Source organism: Melanotaenia boesemani, chromosome 22 (assembly GCF_017639745.1).
Source record: "Melanotaenia boesemani isolate fMelBoe1 chromosome 22, fMelBoe1.pri, whole genome shotgun sequence".
NCBI lineage: Eukaryota > Metazoa > Chordata > Actinopteri > Atheriniformes > Melanotaeniidae > Melanotaenia > Melanotaenia boesemani.
The window spans coordinates 10,003,292-10,028,182 of NC_055703.1; the positions used below are offsets into that span (position 1 = coordinate 10,003,292).

General features: G+C 37.6%; 1 protein-coding gene across 3 annotated transcripts in view; it reads left to right on the top strand.

Moving 5' to 3' along the window:
* The window catches only part of LOC121633567 (1-phosphatidylinositol 4,5-bisphosphate phosphodiesterase beta-1), a 113,306-nt gene that overhangs the window by 65,649 nt on the left and 22,766 nt on the right, over nt 1-24,891 (top strand). For all 3 annotated transcript variants that reach the window (XR_006009091.1, XM_041975670.1, XM_041975671.1), the window contains exons 7-24: nt 378-453; nt 4,154-4,254; nt 4,978-5,144; nt 12,579-12,725; nt 13,759-13,916; nt 15,885-15,967; nt 16,140-16,224; nt 19,959-20,133; nt 20,803-20,889; nt 21,131-21,201; nt 21,386-21,482; nt 21,692-21,776; nt 22,118-22,242; nt 22,386-22,540; nt 22,856-23,020; nt 23,949-24,048; nt 24,314-24,418; nt 24,507-24,622. Coding sequence is in view for 2 of the 3 variants with exons in the window: in XM_041975670.1 (XP_041831604.1) it covers nt 378-453; nt 4,154-4,254; nt 4,978-5,144; nt 12,579-12,725; nt 13,759-13,916; nt 15,885-15,967; nt 16,140-16,224; nt 19,959-20,133; nt 20,803-20,889; nt 21,131-21,201; nt 21,386-21,482; nt 21,692-21,776; nt 22,118-22,242; nt 22,386-22,540; nt 22,856-23,020; nt 23,949-24,048; nt 24,314-24,418; nt 24,507-24,622 (2,098 nt within the window). In the remaining variant the exon portion in view is untranslated. The remainder of the gene's footprint in view (nt 1-377; nt 454-4,153; nt 4,255-4,977; nt 5,145-12,578; nt 12,726-13,758; nt 13,917-15,884; nt 15,968-16,139; nt 16,225-19,958; nt 20,134-20,802; nt 20,890-21,130; nt 21,202-21,385; nt 21,483-21,691; nt 21,777-22,117; nt 22,243-22,385; nt 22,541-22,855; nt 23,021-23,948; nt 24,049-24,313; nt 24,419-24,506; nt 24,623-24,891) is intronic.

The following is a 24,891-nucleotide window of genomic DNA, read 5'->3' on the forward strand; positions in this document are numbered from 1 at the left end:
ATAACAGCGAATTAATTATTTAATTGTGACATTGTTAGACTGCTTTAGTGCTTTCCTCTCCTCTACCTCCTTTACTCTGCATACTTTATATCACATTGGCATGTATTACAGAGGAATTATCTATGTCCCATATTTTTTGTCTTTCAACCTATAGATTCCACCTGGAGCCCCCTTAACTTTTTCTCTAAGTCTTTCCTGTCCAGTCAAATGTCCTCACAAGACAATAGAAGGCTGCAACAGGATATCCTTAATATATGTCAATTTCAAGCTTTGATAAATTCACGAGTTAGACACATGGAGAATTAGAAGGAAGACTTTTCCATGTGTGTGGCATTTTCTGTTATTACTGATGAGGGTGTGTTTTTGTCCTCCTCCAGTATCTTCAGGATGTTCTCAGCAGACAGGAAGCGAGTGGAGACAGCGTTGGAAAACTGTAACCTCCCTTCTGGCCGAGTAAGTCAACATAATACTCTTTCTTTTCTTTGATATTACATCTCTTCTTATTTCCTTTGTGTCTGAACCTTTTTTCACATGGCTATAACTTTTCTATCTCATTCTGTCTCCCTTATCTTAGTCTGCTAGTTCTTTCATCTTCTATCCCATCCATCAGTCTGTCTTTTTGCCATTTAGCTCATCATCTATTCTCCTGAAACAGCAACTGATTGCTTTTTTGCTCATTTGTTTGGAGTCATACTCTCTAAGCGTCTGCATGACTTCCCACTCAGAACTGATTTAGTCTTGGTTGTAATGAAACAAACAGACCCAATGGGAGCAATAAAGATGACAAAAGCTGTTTTATCTTTACCTCTTTTAGATATCACCAGAGAGACGCTGCCTCTTGATGCATAGAAGTGCAAACAGTCTCTCAGCAGTCTCTCTGTATCCTAACAGTACAGTAGCAAGCAATTTGCATCCCCAGAAGTTGCAAAATGCTGTTTAATTAAGTTCTGAGCACATGCTGAAACATATGGTCACTCAGGAGGACAGACACTATGAATGGCTTCCAAATGCAAACAGAATAAACATGCACGCACAATACAAATGCACATAGAACAAGCTATACATAATTAGCACCATAAAGACAGCAAGAGGAAAAAAATGTTGCTCTATGAAGGTCTGGTGGGATTTGCTGTTATTTCATTGTGCAAGTAATTAGAGCTAAATGGTATCGCTACTAATCCCTCAACACACACATGCACTCTCACAGGCAAAAGTGCATTCACAGCATGGTTCACACCAAGGTCTTTTAAATGACTCAGTGAGTTTCATTGGGGCTTGACCTGCATGTCCCTCCCTCCCTCAATGCATCTGTCCTTACCTCCCATTCTGCCACTTCTTTCTAATAGCTCTGTTTCTTACTGGCACAGTGTTGTTGCTGCTGCTGAGCACACTGTCTTTATCATATCAGCTTGGTTCTAGTAGCTTACTGCAACAACTTCGGTTCATAATTTGCATTTTAAATTATGTAATCATGTGGAGATAGTCTGCTATAAAACATCCAATTAATGAATGAAAGAGCTCAGTAAGTTTGTTACATATTTTTTCTAGATATAAAATATGTACATAGTAGACACATATGTTTTACACAACTAGGACCTATGTTTCAGACAAGGACTGGACCCAGAGTTTGACCCAGTACCAGAATTACTAACAGCTTTTCAGGTAGATTGGGAATAAGAACTACAACTGGTGTTAGTTTTACAACTAGTGGAAACTGAGCTCTTTGTTCTTGTAAGGTTATGTTGTGAAGTCTCATGACATAGAGGCCATGGTTTCTGGCTGGATCTGCTTCAAAATGTGATATGTTTTTAGCTTTGGAAGCCTCAGAAAGAGATTTGGAGCTTGGATAAGAAGTAGCCGGGTGTCTAGATGTGTTAAAAGTTAAAACTGTAGATGCTTTGGACTTTGGCTTTGGTTTTGTCCTGTGTGGGGTAAGGCTTTGACCTGTGATGATGAGACCACTTATGATGAATGTTATTTGAGCACTTGCTCTTTGTATTGGTGGTAGGCAATGGCGCAATCCATGGCCTTCAATCCATAGCATTTTTGTCCTCTGGGGGTTAGATGTTAGGCTAGGATGTGCTTGGCTCTGTTTCTGATCCTTAGGGCAGTGACAAACACTGGAAGGAGAAGATAAACTGGGACTTGGGCTTCTTGGAGGATCTCAAGGTATAGGACTAGGGCTGCGTCTAGCTCTTGTGCTTCCACATGGACTTGGGCAACACTTGAAACTGGGCTAGGGATTGAGCTGTGCTTTGGACTAGGGGTGGGATTTGAACAGGTGCCAGGGAATTGGCTAGGGCATGTATATCTACTGTTCATGCATATGTATAGTACTATAAGTTACTGACTTATGCAAAATATATTTATTAACATGCACTGTTGTTCAGGCTGGGTGATGGTAAGTACTGTGGTGATGGGCTCAGTTTAAAACTACATTGCTTGTATTCAACCCCATAAATATTTAAGACTCACATGCATCAGGCAAACAAGGTGGACCAAAATAGCTAATGTTATGCTACAAAGATGATACACTAGAACACTAGATATCTTAAAAAAAAGCTAAGGTATCTTATATTGTATCAAGAAGGGAGTTAAGCTTTGAATTGAAAAAAATATTAATTAGTTCATATCCTCAATATCCCTAATTATCTTTCAGACAAGCTTCTAAAGCTTCTAAACGGCCAAACAGATCATTTATAAGAAATCCTGTATTGTCTCTGCTTCTGCAAGTACTCTTTTTGGTGTTTTCACAGTGTTGTTACTACGTATTTGGTGTAAACAGACTGTGACTGGCTGTTTTGGCCTAGATTTGGCACAGGAGTCTAGTTCATGTCATCTTCATTATAAAAATTGCTAGGACCTCTTGGTGAACAAAGGAGAAGTATTAAATGTTCTTGTTGGCTTCCTGCTTAGCAACTTCCAACTTTATAGGTAAACAAGAAAGAAGTAATAACTTCTATCACCCCATTAACTGTAATTTACCCACAAAATAGCAAAAGCTAACAAAGAATCCTAAGTAAAGTAATTTATAAACCTTTAACCAAGTGATGACTGCAATTCTGACATGCTTTGACTCAGCTGCTTTTAATCCCAATGAAAGATTCATAAGCCTCTCTTCTCAAAGTCTTTTTGCAAAATCCTTGGTTCACTCTCCCTTTTTAATAGCTTCACAAGAAGCCCTGAAGTAACCTTGATCAGTTTCACAATTTGACATCACACAAATGCAAGCAATATGCATATCATATACATTATACTTGCACAGTATTCAGAGTACTGACGTGTTCTTCTGTAATAGATAAAAATAATTTAGGACATTACATTTTTTCTTTTAGGGCCAACATATTAATGTTTCCATCTATTGTTCATTTGCAGATAGCCAGTATTTCTGCAGAAATGCCAAGCCATAGGGCATAAAAAGTTTCAGGAAATAATTTGTCTGAGCGTGACCTGAGGTAAATAGCTCCTCACGTCAAGGTTTGCGCAATTATTAGGCAGCTTACCTTAGATAAAAGTTTAAAAGTAGAGATTTAACAGACACTCAAAAGTCAAACATTACAAAATGCTATGTTATCCTAAAGGTTCAACAGGTGGGCAAAAATTTCATTAAGGAGAAAAGGCACAAATTTACTGCAGAAGACTAGAGACAAATTAAATGTCAAGATACCAGGAAGTCATTACTCTCCAGTGCCACCATGTTGCGGCACAAGGTGTCAGTAGGACTGAAATCCAACTGAAAACTTGTGGGCCCTTCTCAACATTAAAGTTACTTTTAAAGTTAATAAATCAAGCGAGTAGTCAAGAATAACTGAAAAATAATGTCATGAAGCTGCCTTAACTTTCTGCAAACATATATCTCTCTAATCAAGGCAATAACTGGCTTATTTATGTTAAATATTTATGTTTAAGGGTTCATTAATATTTCAGATTGAATAACATTGTTCTTATTCATTGTGAACATTGTGCACAGTGTAATCTATGTCACATATCTAAAGGCAAAGTCATATTTTTAAGGTCATTTGATGACTGACCTGGAAATTTATGCATTGCAGTTCCTGCAGTGTCTCAATCCCACCTGTAGCCCTGTATAATTTATTCATGTATTTGCATGCATGTATGAGTCATATGACCATATAGATGTTTTCTTCGGCAGAATGACTCCATCCCCCAGGAGGACTTCACTCCAGAGGTTTACAGCATGTTTCTGAGCAACATCTGCTCCCGACCTGAGCTGGACCACATCTTCTCTGACATGTAAGAGCCTTATAAGTTCCTATTTGTGGTTTTGGAGAATAAATGTTTGCAAAATTTTCTTGTATGAGGGATAATTGGACATCAATATTCTGGACTATCTGGTGCTCATTTTAGATTTAAAACGACACAGTGGCTGCTAGCCTTGGTAGGATAAATTTGCAAGTTTACGACACCTGCTTTTATTCATTAAAGCCATCATAAACAGTTAATTAATACCAGAAAAGTGTGTTGTAATGGTCCTGGCTGGGACTCCTTTAGCCCTGTTGTATTGCCCCCTTGTGCTGCAGAAGTAGAACTGCCCTTTGGCCCTTACCGACTGAGACCATCAGCTAAGGCAGTGTGCCAGCCTGACCTATGGCAGTCCAGGCCATAAATCTAGATTTTAATCACAGTTAAGTGAGATGGCATGAGAGCCAGGAGGATAAGAAGAAGATCATTTACTGACACAGTCTTAGATATGAAAGGCATTTTAATAAAATCTTTTAATTTACTCAACACAACATTCAATCATCTGCTCCTTTTCATGTCTGTTGATCTCTCTTTGAAGATCTTTTTTTTTTTTTTTTGCTTTAATTAAAGCTCCTCCTCTCCATCATCTTCTCCTTGTTTAAATTTCTCATATCTTAGTTTTTGATTTTTGTTCTCATGTCCACATCCCTTTTTTATAATACGTTTTCTCTGATCTTCCTTTGTTGTATTGCCTTCTTTCTCTCCTCTTGTCAGCGGGGCTAAGAGTCGACCATACCTCACAGTGGAGCAGATGACAGAGTTCATTAACAGCAAACAGCGAGACCCTCGTCTGAATGAGATACTCTACCCTCCGCTCAAACCAGAACAGGTTCAACTGTTGGTGGACAAATATGAACCCAATGCTTCTCTGGCACAGAAAGGTCAGCAGCTCAAATTTCTTTCACAGACATGCTTTTTTTTGTACACAGAAACACCAATGATACTTGCATTTCAAGCAATTAAGTTCCTTAGTGTGAAAAAGAAAAAAATTAAATAAAGCTATGTTTGATGTTGTCGCATCCTTATCTGCTTCTAACAAAACTACAACTATTGATTAGCAATTTTCCATTGCTGCGCAAATATATTTGGCAGGGATGTTCCCATAGCGACTACAGCAGGGTGTCCAGAGCTTTGGAAAGTGAGGGGACACTGAGGGCTGCCAAGAAAAACATTAGTACCATCTAAATACAGCACAAATGCTGGCAAATACTCACATTTAAGTGCTAAATTTAACATACTGGATATTTCCTGGCATGGCATTGAATGCTTGAGTGTAAAAAGAATCATCCACAACCCTTCCTTTTGTGCTTTAACTCTAAAGCTAGTTTGTTTTCTGACTGGGAGCAAGACCAGGGGTTTGATATCTACCTTAAATCTCTGTTTCATGTTACTGTAGATTATTGCCAGCAACTTGTTAGCTTAGCACAGAGACTTTAAATAGGAGATAAAGCAATAATAACAGCCAAGTTAGTTTGTTGAATGTTGAAGTTCATGACAGCACAATTAAAGACTGAACAAGGATGGCTTGTGTGGCAGGGTTTTCATGGCAGCTCAGAGATGTTTGTTCAGAAACGCAAAGCTGCATCTCTGAACCCTCCATCAGATTCACAAACATGTTGGTAGACCACAAAATCGTTTGTCTTTCCTCTCAAATGAGTGAATTCCACTTTCTCCATAAGTTGAAAAGAAGCCCTAGCTGGCTCTAATTTACATAGGTAAATGCCTGAAAATGCCCCTAAAGGGTGATGAGATTTACGAAACCGAGTCCAGAGACAGACAAAGGTTAAACAAAGATGAGGAAAAATAACAAAAAAATGGCAAAACAATTAATGAAAATTAAAAAATATTTTTAAGATGTGCACTGAAACCTATTTGACCTCACTTTTAAAGTGATACATACAGTTTTAAAGTTATAAATGATCAAATAGAAAATATTTAGATCATATAAATGCAGCTTTATGTGCAAACGGGCAATTAATTACTCTGAAACGTGGACAGTGAGCCTTTGGTCAAGACACACAGCATTTTAGTAAAATGGCTTGAAAGGAAAGTATTACACTGTAGAACAAATTCTCATCTTAAGGACAAATTTATTCAAAAGAACAGCTGATGGTCCAACAGACCAGTGGACAGACGAGACCCCAGTGGAGATATCTGATCCTAATACACAACACAAACAGATCATCAGAAGATCTCTGTACCAACTCTAAACACATCAGTGGTTTTACATCCACAGAATCTGGATGGGCACCGTGCAGTCATTGAGTCAACCATGAACTCCTCTGTATACCAAAGTATTCTAAAGTCAAATGGGAAGCCATCTGTCTGATAGCTGAAAATTGGCTGGCTCAAGTAAATGAAAATAAAAGTAAATAAATAAATGACTAAAAATGCTGTGTGCAGGTCAGTCAGTAAAGGAATATTTTTAGGAAAGGGGTAAGGAAAGGTTGTTTTTTATTTATTTATATTACTTGAATTATTTGACAGGGACATTGCATTTGTACATAGTCACAAAAGTTAGTAGCTGATGCCATGCAAACAGAGTTTTTAGCCAGAGCTAATTCTCAACTCTTGTCCCTGGTTGGGCCTTTCTACACTACATTAAAATACAATGATATATAAAAAGAAATATATAAAGCTCACCTTTACACAACACAAAATCTATAATTCATTCACACATACATACAGTGCTATTTATAAATGGGTACAGTTTTGGTTTATTTTCAGCCAAGACTTAAGCCTAGAGGTGAAGGTTTTAGATATGGTCTCGAGTTCAGTTGGTAATGAATTCCACAGCTTTGCACTTTTGTAAAAAAAAGGCAGACTGATCAAATGAAATTCTGCAGTGTGGAAGCTTACAGTTCTGGTTGGTGGAACCTCTGGTGACTCTATTGCTATTCTGTGTCTGAACTAATGAACTAAGTGGCTCTGGTGCTAAATTATAGCTGCATTTGAATATTAATTTGAGAGCGCACAAGTCACTAAAACTTGCAAAGCTTAGCTATTTATACTTCTCAAGAATTTTGCTGTGGTGGTAGTGGATTGGCTTTTTGTCCATAAGTTTTATTGTTTGTACAATGACCCAATGGACTTTGTGCCTGAGGGAGTGGCCTGGCCCCATACTGTCATGCAGTATTATGTATGTGAGAATATCATAGCATGCATGTATAGGAAGGTGGCCTGGTCTGGGATATAGTGCCTGATTAGTTTAAAACAATTTAAAATGCTTTGTGTTGTTTTTTGGATTTCCTTAATGTGTTTATCAAATTTCAGTTGGGGGTCAAGGACCAACCCAAGATATGTAGATTCTGTAACAGATTTAATGTTTTTGTTTTCAAATGTATTTGGAATTTGGAATTTGTATTTGTGTTCCACATTTTGTTTTCTAATAGAGAAACACACTGATGCTGTCTTGGTTAGATTCAGCACCAGCTGATTGTGAATAAGCCACTTACTCATCGGACTCACCGTCCGTATAAAACTGGCAACTGGCGTCATGGCAGATTAGGGGTGAGTCATTTATAAAGAGGCTAAACAGCAAGGGTCCCAGTGTGGAGCCCTGTGGAATGCCCATTTGGATGTTTAAAAATGAAGACTTCACCTGGGCCACTGTAACGCACTGTTTTCTATCCTGAAGATATGATGCAAACCAGCCCACTGCCTCAGGAGAGATGTTGAAGGATGACATTTCAGATGAAAGCAGGCTGTGATTGACTGTCACATTTTAAGATCTAAAACACTGCTCCTACCACCTGACCCCTATTCAGGGATTTTTTTCACGTTCTCAACAAAACTGCAGTTTGCTATTTCGGTCGAATAACCGGATTTAAAATCAAACCGCTGTGGGCTGATAGGCTTCCAAATGATCAACTAATTGTACAGCTACAGCTTTCGTGATGATGGGACAGGGAAAGGTCAGACTAGAGTCAGCTAGTCAGTACTGCTCCACCTCATGCACCAGCTCAGGCTCCTTCCCTGCCAGTTAGCTTGCATTCCAGGATCCAGTAGGCAGTTTATGAACTAGCATGCCCATGCCTTCAACTTCGCCTGCCGACCAGCTCAAAGTGCTCCCAAGCTTGATTTTCTTTGCCGCAGGTGGTAAGCCCACGAGGAGTTGGTGTCTTGTTACTTTTTGGGGCTGAGCCTAGCCGAGCCCAAGGAGCATGGGTTTGACCAGCAGGTCCTCGCCACTGAGCTCCCTCCCCAGAGCCTGGTACCACAGAGGTGCCCAAGTTTACCTCATTCCAGGCAAAGTGTTTTTTACATTCTGGATCTATTCCAGAATGTAATATTCCATCAAGGTCTATGAATCACTCTAAATGTGACCCATCCCTTCCAACTGAAAGTCCTTTAAAATAAGGTGGCGATTGTGTGGAGGGGCATGCTGCTGTTGTAATTTGTACTTTCCAAAAGAAATCTCATCTGATACACAGCCTACACACTAGGGAAAAATTATAGTAATGTTTTCATGATTATAAACCTGCACTTGCCAACTTAAACCATGAAAGCCAAGAAAATCAGTTGAGACACAACACAGAACAGGAGGACTAATCAGTTTGTCATTACCGATAGCATCAAGAAAATTAGTTCAGTCTCAGTCTTGTATTTCACTGCTTTTTTTCTAAGGTTTCATGGGCAGTAAAAACAAATCTGAGGTTTATTCTAGTCCTCTGTTTTGTTTGTACACATTTTATTTTTCCTCACCTCTTCTGATAGTGTTGTCCTGCAACTTGTTGTTGTATGTCTGACAGTGTAGGGTATTGGGGGTTTTGATTGTTTTGGTTTTTTTCCAGCATCCCTATGGCTCAATTTACTTTTTATTTGCTCAAAATGTAACTAGCATCGCACTGTTGGTGCGTGATCTGGTTTAGTAAAGTGAATCTGAATGGTCCAGAGCTAAAACCAAAGTCGTGATTTGTGTTTTTTACAACCCCCCAGGTGCTCCAGGGCAGTTTCAGTCCCCAGATTGTGAATAATTAATGGATGACAGTGTATTTCAAAACAGAAACACATACTTGTAAGGTTCACACACTTCTCTAGTATTGCTTTAAAACAAGCCGCAAGCACTTCCCAATGTTTGTGATGGCAGTACCACCCTCAACCATCTCCACAACTGATGCCACCCATTTTTTTCTTTTTCCTTCCTGATGTTTGCTTGGTGCTGGCAGCAAAACACAGCAGCTTTCTGGCAACAACTTGTTTCATTAAAAGCTACAGCAACTGAAACAAACTGGAACAGGGATAAACACCAGGAGCTGAAAATGAGGGATCACAGTCAGGACACATGAGAGAAGCATGGTATAATAACTCTCATAATCGTAAGAACAAAATTCGTGAAAACGGTCACCAACTTCACATAACTAAAAAAAATATGAAAAAAAAAAGCTGAGGTGTATAATCAGAGCATTAAGAGTGACAGAGAATGATTCATCAAGATCTGAGATGGGTGAGTACAGAGGACCCAACACTCTTGGAAGTGCAGCGCTTTCAAGTTGTCTGAGGTGTCAGTGGACCGAAAGCTGCCAGGACTGGAGAACATCCCAACCCAGATACCAGGCAACAAGGTTGTTTACGTGCCAATACAAATTTTATCTGTGCTGGAAGGCATTCTATACAAGTGTGCCAAAAAGGGCCACCATATTCCGCACAATGCCTCTTACTGCTTAATACTGCATCACTAAACCTCTACACCAACTCTTAAGAGAACAACATAACATAATAAATAAGAATAATTAATTTAAATATATATATCTAGCTATGTTAGAGCAAACCATGTGGTTTTCAGGCTAAAATTATATTAATAAAGGTTGTTGCCATTTTAAAATGTTAAAAATGCCAATCACCTTCAGAAAAGAACATAAATGAACCCTTTCTTACTGAATAATTTATGACTTTACCTTTTCTCCTAAATGTAACAAAAGATGGAAAATGAGTTGAATCCACATTTTAAGCCACCAGTTTGAAAAACCAGTTTGACCACCCAGTGTCTAACACTGATCACAGCGATGAACTCCCACTGTGATGTAGTGTGTTCATCCTGTTCCAGGCTCTCTGGAAGCATGCCCTTCCTCATCCCAGTGACAGATTTCCCCATGTGAAGTATTTATCTAGCCTGGAGGAAGTGTTGCCATCTGCTCTCCAGAGGGGTCTTAGCTCCACATGCCACCTCCACACTCTCATCTCCATTTACTACTCTCAAGGACACTTGTGTAAATAAAAGTGGCTATGAACTTTGATGACAAAGGAAATATTTGGGTGTGCATACCACGCATTTAGACACCACAAATCCAATACATACATGTGGAATACAGTGCCTATACAAAGAGCTGTGAGCTTCAAAATTGCCTGTAAAGCTGATAAGAAAGTGTAAGAGAATACTCTCTTTTTTTCTGGTCTGTTCACTCTTTCTGTCATATTTTCTCAATTCTCTCTTTTAGAACTTTTGAATATATGTCATCTCTCTATACTCTCATTGTCAGTGACTTCTTTAATCTGTGCTTGCTCAAATGTAGCACCATTGTTTGAAGGCAGATGAATAAAATGCTGTATAAAAGAAGACACTTCAGCTCCTATCCATCCAGAGTAGTAAGTTAACACATAAAACCCTTTGGTAGATTATGCCACTTGGTGCCCACTTTTTTCTTATAATTTTCTTATTTTTCTACACAATGAGGCCTTTCATAGAACTTCAGTTTCAAGTCTCACCTGTGGAATAACACCTGTAGGTTCTTTCTCTGGTGCATCTGTAATCCCGGCTATGTTAACATCATCTTCTTGCCGTGACCTCACGTCTTGAGTTTCTGTGTGAGTGTATGTGGTGATCAGGTCAGACTTCAACCTAGCAAAGTGAGATCCTGGAAGTCAGCTGGGAGGAAGACGCTGAGTGCGACTGAGCTCAGATGTCACACAGCAGCTAGCATTAATTAGTCCAGCAACTCTGCAGAGGGCGGCACCGCATTAATTAGCATAAAGTGGCCAGAGGGACCTGCTGCACTCATCAGGCTTGCATCTCTTAGCATACTTAACATAACGTCAAATAAGTGTTTTGTGGGTGGAGGAGTTGCTTTGGCTTTGGTATAGCACCCACTATGAATTCCAGATTTGATCCATGCAGGTGTGATGTGTTGTGTTGGTAATGTATATAGAGAATATTACCATGTGCCGGGAAGGCTGAGTCTGTTCATCGGCTGCTTATTACTTATTTATTTTCTGATATTAACTTGCCCAAGAGCATTCAGTGAGCACATGAACTCACAAAATGGCATGACTTGACACAAGTGACCATGACAAAGAACCAGAACAAGGAACAAACAGCTCTAAGAGCAGCTGAGCTTTGTCACATCACTGAATTACTTATTATGGACACCAGCAATGCTTGTTGATACTAGTAGAGCCTGGATAGAAAGGAAGTACATTTATATTGTGGCATAAAGGAGTCTTTTCATTCATGCAAACTATTTATTTTACAAAGATGATAGCTGTCAGCTTTCACCTACAGTGAAATGCAAGAAAACAAAACTAAGGCAGAGGATTTAAATTCTTTACATTCTTACAGTAAGTGTGGCATAATGAACATTTTACATTATCCCAACCCTTCAAAAGCTTTTTAACTCTAACTTTAATTTTAACTTTAACTTTTTATTACTCTGTGTTTTTCAAACAGTCAACCTTTTTTTTTTTTCTTTTTCTTTTTTTTGTGTGAAACATCTTTTCCATGTTATATAATTGCAAAGAAGAAAAGGTCCATCGTATGCCATACACCTTATTTTGGTTTGAGTAGATTAAAGTACAAGCTGGATCATAAAAGATTAAACAATGTTGTGATTGTAAATAGACACAGTAGTGCTCCGCAAATCCTCTTCAATCGAGAGTAAATACTCTTTTCATTAGGAACTTTTTCAACTAAATATTTAGCCTTTATGGTACACTGTTTTATATTTGTGATGTCTAACGCAAAATTATTTTGTGTCCAAATTCATGATAGTTATTACAAAAGAAAGGTATTTACTTTCATACCTTTTATATAATTTTGGTTCTTTGACACAAAGGAATCATCTCTATTTTGGTTTTGATACTTTACACTGTAGAAGGGTCTTGTCTTTTTAAAGAAAATGTATTATTTTATTATACCTGAAAAAAAATATGCATATATATATGTGTGTGTGTGTGTGTGTGTGTGTGTGTGTGTGTGTGTGTGTGTGTGTGTGTGTGTGTGTGTGTGTGTGTGTGTTTTCTGTTTAGGTTTTTTTTTTTTTTCAGGTGAAAAGTTTAGCAATTTGTTAACTTGGGTGGTCCTTGATGTTGTGTTCATGCAGGTCAAATATCGGTGGAAGGCTTTGCCAGGTATCTAAATGGGGAAGAGAACACCATTATTCCCCCTGAGAAACTGGACCAGAGTGAAGACATGACCCTTCCCCTCTCCCACTATTTCATCAACTCCTCACACAACACATACCTCACAGGTACGCACACACAGCACATCTGTGAGATGTCATAAATCTGTTTTGTAAGTAGGGAGCTCTGTCTTTTTTCCTCAAGTTAATTTTAATCTTGACTGATCGCAAAAGTTCATACATTATTCTTCTACAAATGAACACATCAGTCATTCATTAGAAATACAGTTATGCTTTCACAAGCGACAACACTCAACTTCATACATCACAGGTCAGTCACTCTGATGCATCGTTCCGTATCAGGCTCCCTTTCATGTGTAACCTCTCAAGAGGTTATCCAATCAAGTCATGCCATGAGACACATTTAGCTATTATTCATGAGTTAAATATTTCTTTGACTGGTAGTCACAGTAACTGGTTCCCCGCAGTGTGCAAGCAAGGCACACACAATACAAAGGCCATTTTCTGTTCAATGGATATTAAAATTCATCTATTCAAATCTATTCTGGGTGGAAACTGGAGAGCATTGAATCTTTCAAGTGGATCAGATTTCTCCTGTGATGGAAAAATGGGATTTCTGTAACAACCCGGCCTCATAGCCTGCGATATGGAGAAATGAGATAAACAAACAAGAAGTCTTTGATTTTCGTCTCACGAACGCAGTCTTAGGTATTTTCAAAGTGACACATATTTAGTTATTCTAATAGCGACAGAGACATGCAGTCAAGGAGGGTGCATTTCTTTGTTCTTTGTCTTTGTTTTTGTGTTTTAAAATAATTACACACAGAACAGCTTGTGCCACCTGTTCATTCATTTTGATATTTAATTTTGTGTATAAAACATTAACTTGTTCAGTAAAAGAAAAGGTAAGAAATTTGTGGCAGAAATAATGTAAAACAAACATTATCATCGTATGTGTGAATGCAGAGAGGCTCTAACTTTGACATAGTTTATATGTTGCACAAAAGCAGAAGTGTGGTTTGTACTGCATGCTCACAGCTAAAAGGGTTAATAAGCTTTTGTAAAATAAAACAACTTTCTGTGGGTGCTTTTAACATCATGTAGCAGCTTCCTGAGGTGCTGTTCATGTGTTTCCTTGCAGCGGGTCAGCTTGCAGGCAACTCTTCAGTGGAGATGTACAAACAGGTCCTCCTTTCCGGATGCCGCTGCATTGAGCTGGACTGCTGGAAGGGTCGCACCACAGAAGAAGAGCCTGTGATCACTCATGGGTTCACCATGACAACTGAAATCTCTTTTAAGGTAACACAGGAAGAGCAAAGGGAAAGAAGCAGATATGAAGGCAGAAGAATAGCCTGAAACATAATTTATTCAGGATGCATTGCAGCATAACTTTAATTAATATTTGGATCAACTAAATAATATAATTTAGCTACATTTTGTTTAGTTTCTGGGTAAAAAAAAGAAAAAAAGAAAATGTGAACTGACAACAAAAGCATTGGGTGGGTAAACTCTCATTCAGGTACTTGTCATCTTAGGTTGTTTTTTTCTTACATGAGGTAAAGTTTTAGGCTGCTTACTGGTTTGAGCTGTGAACAGGCCAGTTTTGCCATGGACTCTAACTACTTCGTTCATAATCTGTACACAAACTTTACGTGGTTTGGCATTGTTCTGCTAAGAAAAAGACTTTTCTGTATAAAAAAGGGAATGGCAGGATAGGTAGCTTCAAAACCTGATTAACCTATAATATATTGTTCATTATTAGCAATCCCTTAACAACTGAACAAATGCACCCCTTGATTTTTATCTTTTCCCTAATAAAAAACTGTATGGTTCATAGTCTTCAGAAGTATTTCTGAGCCCTGCAGGGATTTCTACTATAGAGTCATATGTTTTAAGTGCTGCCTAAAGGCATGAAGATCACAGTCACTACTGCTTTCCATTCATGTATACAGAGCTTTCTTCTTTCATTTTTTCTTTTCATGATTTTTCAAATTGTAGCTTAAATGATAATATGATCAAATTCTTTGCATATGTAGGCTGAATTTTCAAATACAAGGACCTCAGCAAGAGACATTAAAGAGCCAAGCAAAAGCTACTCTGTGTTTTGGTTGATTCATTTCAATCTGTATGGCTGCTTATAAAGGTTCTTCTTCTATTAGCAGTTACTTATTGCATCGCTGACAACTGATAACAATAAACACTGAAGCTGTTATCAGTAAAGTAATGTTGTTCTTAATACAGCTTGTGTAATGTGCTATAAATTAATGTTGAAACCAGAAAAGGGATGGTTGAAAGCAGCACTATCAATTTATTTACTTTAGCCGTAGAAAAATAAGTTTATATAGCATAATGTTTATAAAATGCATATGTTTACGTTGCTTTAGATATGTTTGCTGTCAGTCACTATCTTATGATTATGTACATCCAATAAATAATAAAACATTGACAGAAAAGCAGACAAGTATGGAATAAGATAAGAGAATACAAGATATAGAGAAAGAGATTTTTAGAAAAAGGGGGAAAAACAAAAAGTGGGGCATGCATGCAGCAGATGGCAAATTGTTGAGACAAGAAGGCACTTCATTGCCCTAAAGAAAAGTGCTAAGGGGCGATCAGTCGAAGTCTCAGAAGAGGAGAAAACAAAAAGAAGAAATTATTTTACTAAAAAGGAGGGCATGGAAATCTGAGAATACAGTAGGTGTTTAATAGATGCATAAAGGAAATGTATATCTAATGACAGTAAGTACCAGCTTGATTAAAAAGGATGTCAAGGATGGAGAAGGCTGAATTGTGGACAAAGATTTTTATCGCAGGGGATAATTCAAATGGAAATAAAGGCATTAACTGGAGTGACAATGTTGTTAGTGATGGTGTAATTGACTCAGACAATCATTGGGTGAGAAATTAAATCTGCCTTGATCTGCAATGGCAGTGCTTAACTTAACTCTCATATCTGTAAATGTCTCTATTCTGTAATTAGTTAATCATGAATGTCTGAGATAACATGCTATAAAAGGTTAATATTTATATTATTTCCATGAAAAGCTTAGAGTTTTTTTTTAAATCATCATTTATGAGTTATGTTCTACAGCAACTGATTATTTCTTTTCTCTTTTTTTTTTTTTTTTTTTTTTTTTGCACACAAGCCAACAATGATATCCAGTCTTTTAAACATGTGCTTTGTCATTCAGATAATGTTATTATTATTCTAACTTCAGTCCATTTATACAGAATATTTAATCATTGGTTGTTTGCTTTGCTGTTCAGGAAGTGATCGAGGCTATTGCAGAGTGTGCCTTTAAGACTTCACCTTTCCCTGTCATCCTGTCTTTTGAGAACCACGTGGACTCGTAAGTCAACAATTTGTTTTGAGTCAGATGTTATAAATGCTGAACATTTAGATGGGTAGAGTACTGTCCATCAGTATACCACTGTCAGCTGTCAGTTACTGAGCTAGGTACAAGATTTTCACAGTTTTTTGTGTATATATGTATGTGTGTGTTTGTGTGCAATGACTCCCAGGCCAAAGCAGCAGGCTAAGATGGCAGAGTACTGCCGGTCAATATTTGGAGACGCATTACTGACAGAACCTCTGGAAAAATATCCCGTGAGTACACAAGTTGCCTAAACACACACTACATATGCATGCACTCACATTAACATTCACACTTTTCTGCACTCTGCTTCCTTTTTAACACATACATAAAACATGCCTTGCATTGAGGGAATCAGAAGGAATTAACACACAGACGAGTGCACTAAAGGCAAGTCCTTGAACACTTCTGCCACACTTCTGCTCAGCTGCACTCTTCAATGGTATTCGGGAATATTTAAGTGCTGCATGACTGTTTTTTTAACCTTTTCAGATGACTAAAATGTTATAGTTGCCCTATTAATGGTTGAAGAAAATGATGCCCTACTACACATACCGCAGAACTCAAGTTTTTATCATAAGTAAGACGGTATGTTTGCATTCTGGGATATAATATAAAAGTATAATATGAAAATATAATATAAAAGGAAATCTCATACTTTGCACCACCACTATTTCTTCTTTTATGTACATATTCCTGTGACTATATTCAGATAATACTACGTAACTTTACGACCTTTAAACTCTTTCCTTCTGTTGATGGCACACTGACATTCATTATGCACATTCTTGGAAATGTTGCTGCTCAGCACCATCCTGAGGCTGAGAAACTGCACTTCACAATCTTTTTTTTTCTGTCATGAAGCATTACTTTCACATTACTTTTTCACTTAAAGCAGCATATTACACACACCAGCAACTGATTATCAACACATGGGCTGTTTTGAACGCTCACCACAGCTGATTCAGCAAATAATTGTAAGAGAACATTGTCAGAGGAAATGAGGAAAAGAAAGACAGAAAGTGGCAGAGCATGAGATAATGAAAAAGTCAACATTGGGCTGACTTCTGGATGGAGAGCGCTCATTGAAGAGACAGGAATTAGCCGTCATTAGGGGGTTCAGTAGTGGGACTTTAAAACCACTGAAGCAAACCTTTGATGATTCATTCTTATTTCTCTGCATCACCTCTCAATGTCATCATGTTAAAGACTGGAAATGACAGCCGTTTAGGATTAAATGGAAGTGTTTTATGCTATAATGAAAACATGGCTTTCCTTGGAAGCCCTTTATTTGCCATTCCTCTGTTTCCATGGCTACTAGTCAAAAGCTTGCATTGTTCCTTTGTGCGTCTTTGTGTGTAATGATGCAGCCACTTGTGGGAGGCAAATACTTGTCAAACAAACTCTCACATGCAGACTTGAGTACCTCTCATGATGTATGTTGCAATCATGAAAATACTAACTGAGCTATTCCATATGTAGACTATGTGAACTTTTACTTTGCCCTTACTGTATCCCTCTCACTTTTTTCACTAGGGATATTCTTATCCCTGTGTTGGTATAACATTGTGCAGCAGCTGAAGTTCCCACTAGCCTGATGCAGCATTATCTCACAACCACAGGGAGCTCTTGTAGCCCTGCCAAAACCCACTGAGAATAACATCCCTCTGACAGAATTTGACATTGAAGTATTATCAGGGAGAAGCCTTGTGAATGGAGAGGCAGAGGGAAAGAGAAAGGGAGGGACACGAGGAGAAAGTCACCAAGGGAGAAGTTGGAAAGACGGAAAGTGCCATTGAGGAATGAGATTTGTACCACAGAGCTTTGAATAAGTGTGAAAGGTGAGAGCAATGACAACCACTCCCCTTTGGTTGTGAGACGGCCGCATATCCAGCATATCAAATGAAATATCATAAGTCCATGGTAGCTAGGGCAGATAGGATAATATAGCTAAATTGGTTCCAGTTCATCCAAGGGTGAGAATAAAGAGGATTACAGTTTTCTGAGAAACTTGAACTCCTCCTTCATCTTCAATTCTTTTGACTTCAGACCTTTGATAGTCTTTTTATGTATTTATTTTTTGTTCTGTAACAGTCTGTGATTTAAAAGATGAATTAAATATCAAAACTACTTGAAAATATGAGACACTAATAATATGTTTTCTTGTTTATGTTTTTTAATGCTGCACTCCTGGATTAATAGGTTGTGTTTACAAAATGGTTTCATTGTAATAGACACAAATATATTAAATGTTTAGTAAGAAATATTTACTTATTAGGGACAGATCTAAAACTGCATACAAACCAGATGTAAGAAATCAGGTGGGATTGAGATTAAGATTTGCAAAAGTGAATTGTTACATTGATTGAAAGAAGTTGATGCAACATTAAGTAAAAAAAAAAGTATTACTTTTTTTTTTTGTATGTATTATGGTAAAGTTGACTGTTTAAATTGTGTGCATGCACTATCAAGTGAGTTAGAGCATGTCAGTCCTCACTGTAACTGCAAAGAATATCTTATGTAAAATAAGATTATATATGATATAGTGTTGTGACATCGTCAGTTTTTTACCTTAGCCAAGGCGGAGGACATGTTTTTGATGGCGTCAGAGACATTGCTCAATGTCTGCTAGCAAGATAAAGTTATGGATAGATTTTTATTAAGCTTTCAGAAATGTAACAAGGAATGAGTGATTAGATTTTGAGGGTGATCCGGATCACTGTCTGGATCCAGGAATTTGTTCAAGGATTCTTTAATATGGAGAGATAAGAATAATTTTGCCATTAGAGCTTCTAATTTAAAAATAATGCCCAAAATCTTTTGGCAAAAAAAAAAAAAAAAAAAAAAAAAAAAAAAAAAAACTATGTTAATGACTTGGATGGAGTGAATATTGTAGTAAAAGGATGATATATTTTTTTTACAAATCCATGAAGAGAGTAAATATTCTTTAAAAACTACGTTTACTTTCCATCATTGGTTAGAAATCAGTGTACAAAGGTGTCGACAAACAGTAAAAACAGCTTTTTAGAGACATTTTTAGAGCATTTCATCTACTGCCAGATCTCTTAAAGCTCATTTTTCCTTCTTTTATAAGCAGCTAAATAACTTTTTTGAAACAAAGGGGGCAAAGTCTAAATGAATTCATCCCTGTAACTTGTAGTTTAATTCAGCAGGTTTGTAGTACATTTGAGTACAGCCAGGATTACGTGCCACATCTAATCATGCATTTAATTGAAAGTGTTGGGAGCCAATTTAAACGGGATGTCTAATCTTCTTTGCATCACTTTTTAAAAACAACAGTCAAGCAAGGTAGAGTCTTTATCTCCTTGGAAAAAAATGGAATACAAAAGTAAACTGTTGGATGAAGATGAAGATCATGTAAAAGTAAAAAATGCTGAGAAAAATGGAGGTTATGTTTGCAGCTGATAACTTGTAAACACCAAAAAATGTGCATGCGTGTGTTTATACAACATCACAGGAAATTTTCTTGATAGTGAATTATTGATACCCCTAAACACAGTGATCTGAAAGCAGTGTACCTAATAAATAAATCAGAGATCTTCCTACTTCTGGCCCGCTCTCTAGACAGGGTACTGTTGATATTTAATACTCAGTTTCCTCCCCAGAAGGTAGATTTAGGTGTTCAAGGTGTACACTTTTCTTCTGTTACATCAGCAAAGATTGTAAAGCTCAGGCCTGAGTTTTTTTATGATTTCTAACCATGTCTACTTAGCAGAATCCCTCAAAGTAAATTGTGAACCCAGTTATGGCTTTATTTCACATTTGACAAATGAAAATGTACTCATTGGTCAAAGTGGTGTTACATAGTCATGTTTAGCTATACAAAACAACCTCTTTGTTTTTATGTTATTCAGTTTTTTAACAGAAAAGCAGTTGCAGTATATTTTGTTTTGCATTGTGCTTCCATGCCTGACTCTTCATCTGTTTATTCCTGCAATCGTTGCAGCTGGAGTCTGGTTTGCCACTGCCCAGCCCTATGGAGCTGATGGGGAAGATCTTAGTGAAGAATAAAAAGAAGCACCACAAGACAGATGGAAGCACCAAGAAAAAACTCTCTGAGCAGGTCTCCAACACCTGCAGTGATTCTTCCAGTGTGTGTGAGCCCTCCTCTCCTAGCGCAGGTACGGTACCTCAGATGTAACATGAACACACATGCCTGCATCCCACAAACAGAGCTATCAGAAGGCATTAGGGCCTCTTAATTATAATGTAAATGTATCTGGGTCTATCTTTGCCTTTGACCAAAACATGATATTGTTTTAGCATTCATCATTTTCATAGCCGTCAACCAGTAATAGATATTATTGTATGTTGCTTACACCTTCAGTCAAGCAGAAACATTATTTGTCACTGCTCAGTGGTGTCCTCTAGTGTGTTGGTGAGTTTGCATAACCAGCTGTGTGTGCATTTGTTTTTTTATTTTGTTTGTTTTTGTTTTTCGTGACTGATCCCTGGCTTAAGTTTTTGTTTTTCTTTCATGCCACATGCTACATACACAATTACGCTTTAAAAATGATAAGTGTCCATCCATGTTTCACTCTTGTTTCTTTAGTGTTTCATATTTACCTGTTTTTATTTGTCTATTTTAATAGTAACAGAACCTGAGATCCATCACACAGATTGCTGTGATTCAAGCTTTATTTTAACACACACTGCCCCCTGGTGTAAGAAAATAAGTAGCACTGCTGGGAATCCCTTCCAACCACTACAAACTCCAAATCTCAGGTGTAAGGCTGCTAATACTTGAGTATGAGAAGGATAATAAATAGAGGACAAATCTCTCATCACAGGTTCAACCAAAGAGGAGGTGGTAGATTCCTTACAGCCCTCAGAGGGTGCTGAGCTCAGCCTGAGACCACAGGGCAGAAAGTCTATTGGTGAGTAATGTGCAGGTGCAGAAGGTGGGTCAGCTCCACCAAATTTAGATTCAATACTCAGGAGCTCTGTGAGTTTCAACCTGTCAGCATAAACCTAAAGTGTCTTGTGGTTTTAAATGCAATGATATTAAGAGGCTATCAGCCTCCACACCAGTGTGTTTGAAATTGTATTGGCTTTGTGGAGATGTTGATTAAATTTAAAGCATTTTTTTTTTATCTTTGATTTAATTTTATGATTCAGGTGAGGTGGAGGCTGAAAGTGAGGAGGAGGATGATGATGATGATGATTGTAAAAAGGGCTCAATGGATGAGGTGTGTATCTTGCAAGTCAATTATCTGTCAGTAAAAATATTTGACATCTTCTCCTGATAATTCTGTGTCTTCAAGTGCCCTAAATAATCAGGACTTTGAGAGCATTGTGGGTCTGTAGTGTCATGAGACATTATGCTGCTATACATTGTGCTATTTTTCTTTTTATGTGTCTGGTCTTGGACAGGGCACAGCAGGTAGTGAGGCATTTGCCACAGAGGAAATGTCCAACTTGGTCATCTACATCCAACCTGTTAAGTTTAACAGCTTCGAGGGTTCTAAAAGTACGTAAGATTAGCAAACATTTACTCACGAATGACAAAGAAATTCAGATATTTGGCCTTTTTCTTTAAGACAGAATTAACTAAAGACATTGCCTTAAAAAATAAGCCACACTACAGCATTTGTTTATAGACTAAGCATAATTGACCTTGATGGTTTTAGCCTAATATTATTTACATGCTTTGATCACTATACTCACTTTTACCCCCAGAGATCAATCGCAGCTACCAGATGTCATCCTTCGTAGAAACCAAAGCTTTGGAGCAACTGACCAAATCTCCTGTGGAGTTTGTGGAGTATCCTTCTGAGTCTTCCTGACATTTCTATTTAATATACCTCCCAATGTTTAATCCTACTTTATTTTCATGTTTGTGTATTGTCTGCTCTATCAGCCTCATTTCCTTCTTTATGGTAATTACGATAGACTGAGGCTATCTGTGATTGCTTTTCTGCATTTCCATCGCTTTGCTTCAGTGGATAAATTTGTTTGATGATAATAATAATGAGAAGAAATGCAGATTACTGTGCGAGATTTGAATGCAGTCATTTCGAAGCAGTAATACAAGATTTATTTGCAGAGTGAGTAGTATTTGCTCATTCAGATCATGTGGCCCTGTCCTTAACCAGCTCCGTTCAGATACAACAAGCTGCAGCTGAGCAGGATATACCCTAAAGGCACTCGAGTAGATTCATCCAACTATAACCCTCAGCTCTTCTGGAATGCTGGTTGTCAGCTGGTAGCACTCAACTTCCAGACCATTGGTAAGGCAGTATCACAAGAAACCTTTTTATTTTTTAAATAAAAAAAGATATTCTAGGAAATTTACTTTACAAAAATGTTTAGTCCATCAAAAATTTGAAAAAGTTGGCCTCATCATTGAGGTTTGTTTGTCATTTGTGTACAGATTTATCAATGCAGCTGAACCTGGGCATGTACGAGTATAATGGGAAATGTGGCTACAGACTGAAGCCAGAGTTTATGAGACGTCCAGATAAACACTTTGATCCTTTTACTGAGAGCACAGTTGATGGGATCGTTGCCAATACTCTGTCAGTTAAGGTGGGTGCATGTCTCTTTATCCTTTGTGCTAGTGTAGCTCTGTCTGTGTATATTTGATTACATAGCTTGAAGTTATGTTATTGGCATGATTTCTTAGAAGGAAATGGAGGGGTTTAAATGGAATTTTTTACCTGAATTGGATAGTCAAACTTAAAAAGAAATTAACAGTTGATGCCAATCTGGATCTGAAATTGGCATATATATCTTTTAATCAGCCTTGTTATAACAATGCAGTGTCTGGTCTTGTTATGTTGTTTTTTTTTTTTTTTTTTTCTGTCTTTATCTCTAACTTCCTGTCATACTTTGTCCTTCCAGATCATCTCAGGCCAGTTCTTGTCAGATAAAAAAGTAGGTACATACGTTGAGATTGACATGTTTGGGCTACCAGTAGACACCAAGAGGAAAGCATTCAAGACCAAGACATCACAGGGCAATGCCATCAACCCTGTCTGGGAAGAGGAGGCCATTGTTTTTAAGAAGGTGAAAACTACTTTACCTATAAACACTATAACACATGCAAATGCAAAAACAGACATGTAATGGTCATATCCATATGTCAGAAGACCTAACAACTTCCTCCTTTTTATATATATAATTTTTGTACATTGTTACACCTAGAGTGTGAAAAATCCCCTGGGGTTATTTTAGGGGGGCATGTTTATTAATTAATAATCATCACAGGTAATGTCTCTTCTTTACTATTCGATAAAGATCTTTAGTAGTTTGTAGTTTCTTCAACAACTTTCACACATTTTGAGAGCACATTTTCTGGGTTCATCTCCCAGAATGAAAGAAATCAAATTTAATTATTTGATAGGGACTAGTATGTGTCATGAGTCATGTCACACACTACAGCATTTTAGCCAGGGCTAATTCTCAATGCCCGTCTCTAGTTAGGCTTTTACAGCAAACACAGACAACAGTGATTCTATACAGTACATTACAATTCAATACAAAAAAACATCACAAATACAAGATGGGATGTTCACATGTCTGACCTCTCAATAAAACACTATCAAAAAATAAAACAAAATCTTCATTTGCCAGTGCATACAACATTCCCGCTTATTCAACACAGTCACAGAAAATTACAGTTTTAAAAATGAGTACAGTCCTGGTTTGTCCTGGATTAATACATTTGTGAATTAATTTAATGAAACAATAATTACTGAAGCTATCAAAGCTCATTAGATTATATTTCTGTGAAGGTGTAAATCCGATAAACTAAGTAGATTTAAAAGAAAAAGGATTCCATTCCAAGTTTTTCTTTTTTAACATCTGGGAAATTTGCATGATTTAGATTCATCACCTTAAAAGAAAAAGGTTGTTAATTCTGGTGAACTTGCATAGAATATTTTATAATGTCATTCTTATAAATGTAAGTGCGTTTTATACCTGTTATCTTTAGGTTGTCTTGCCTACACTTGCCTCACTAAGGATAGCAGTGTTTGAAGAAGGAGGGAAATTTATTGGCCACCGCATCATACCTGTGTCAGCCATCCGACCAGGTGACAAACTTTTATTCTTATCTACTTAAATATTAAACTGTAATAGACAGTCAATTCGAGGTAGATTAAATATCTATTAATAAATGTATATTATTACCTTAAAATGTGGCATACAAAGCATCGAAGTAATAAATGACATAAAAGAAAGCAGTCACATGTAAGAATTTGTTGATTACTGCAGCTGTTTGTTCCCTAAATAGGCTGTACAGTTTGTTTGCTATTGTTTCATAAAGGATAGTCCTCAAATATGAATCAAACCCTGCAGGCTATCACTATATCAATCTAAGGAATGAGAAGAACCAGTCGCTGACATTACCCGCCCTGTTTGTTTATGTTGAGGTGAAGGACTATGTCCCTGACACGTTTGCAGGTAAGTCATTGACAGAAAAATTAAATGTTTCACAATGATGCCTGGCCCATGATCAGCGGTACAGACACATTTTCTCCCTGCTCCTTAGATGTCATCGAAGCCTTATCCAATCCCATCCGCTATGTCAACCTGATGGAGCAGAGAGCCAATCAGCTGGCTGCTCTCACTTTAGAGGAGGGAGGAGAGGAGGAAGGGGACAAAGAGGTGTGTGGATGTTTTGTTTATCCTTCTCTTTCCATCATGCATGCAGGTCAGCCCACATGGGCGTTTGCCCAGACTCTTTGTGTTTATGTGTCATGGACTGGTTGCCAATAAAACTGATCCATAACACAAAAGATGAAGTGGAAGCTGTTTCAGAAAACAGATTTAACTAACTGAATCTAACCCTGAAATTAGAGTCTTGTTTCTGGGGTGTCAGTTTAATAAAAAGCAGGCAAGCGCAAGTAAAGATAAAAATATAACTGAAATGTTTA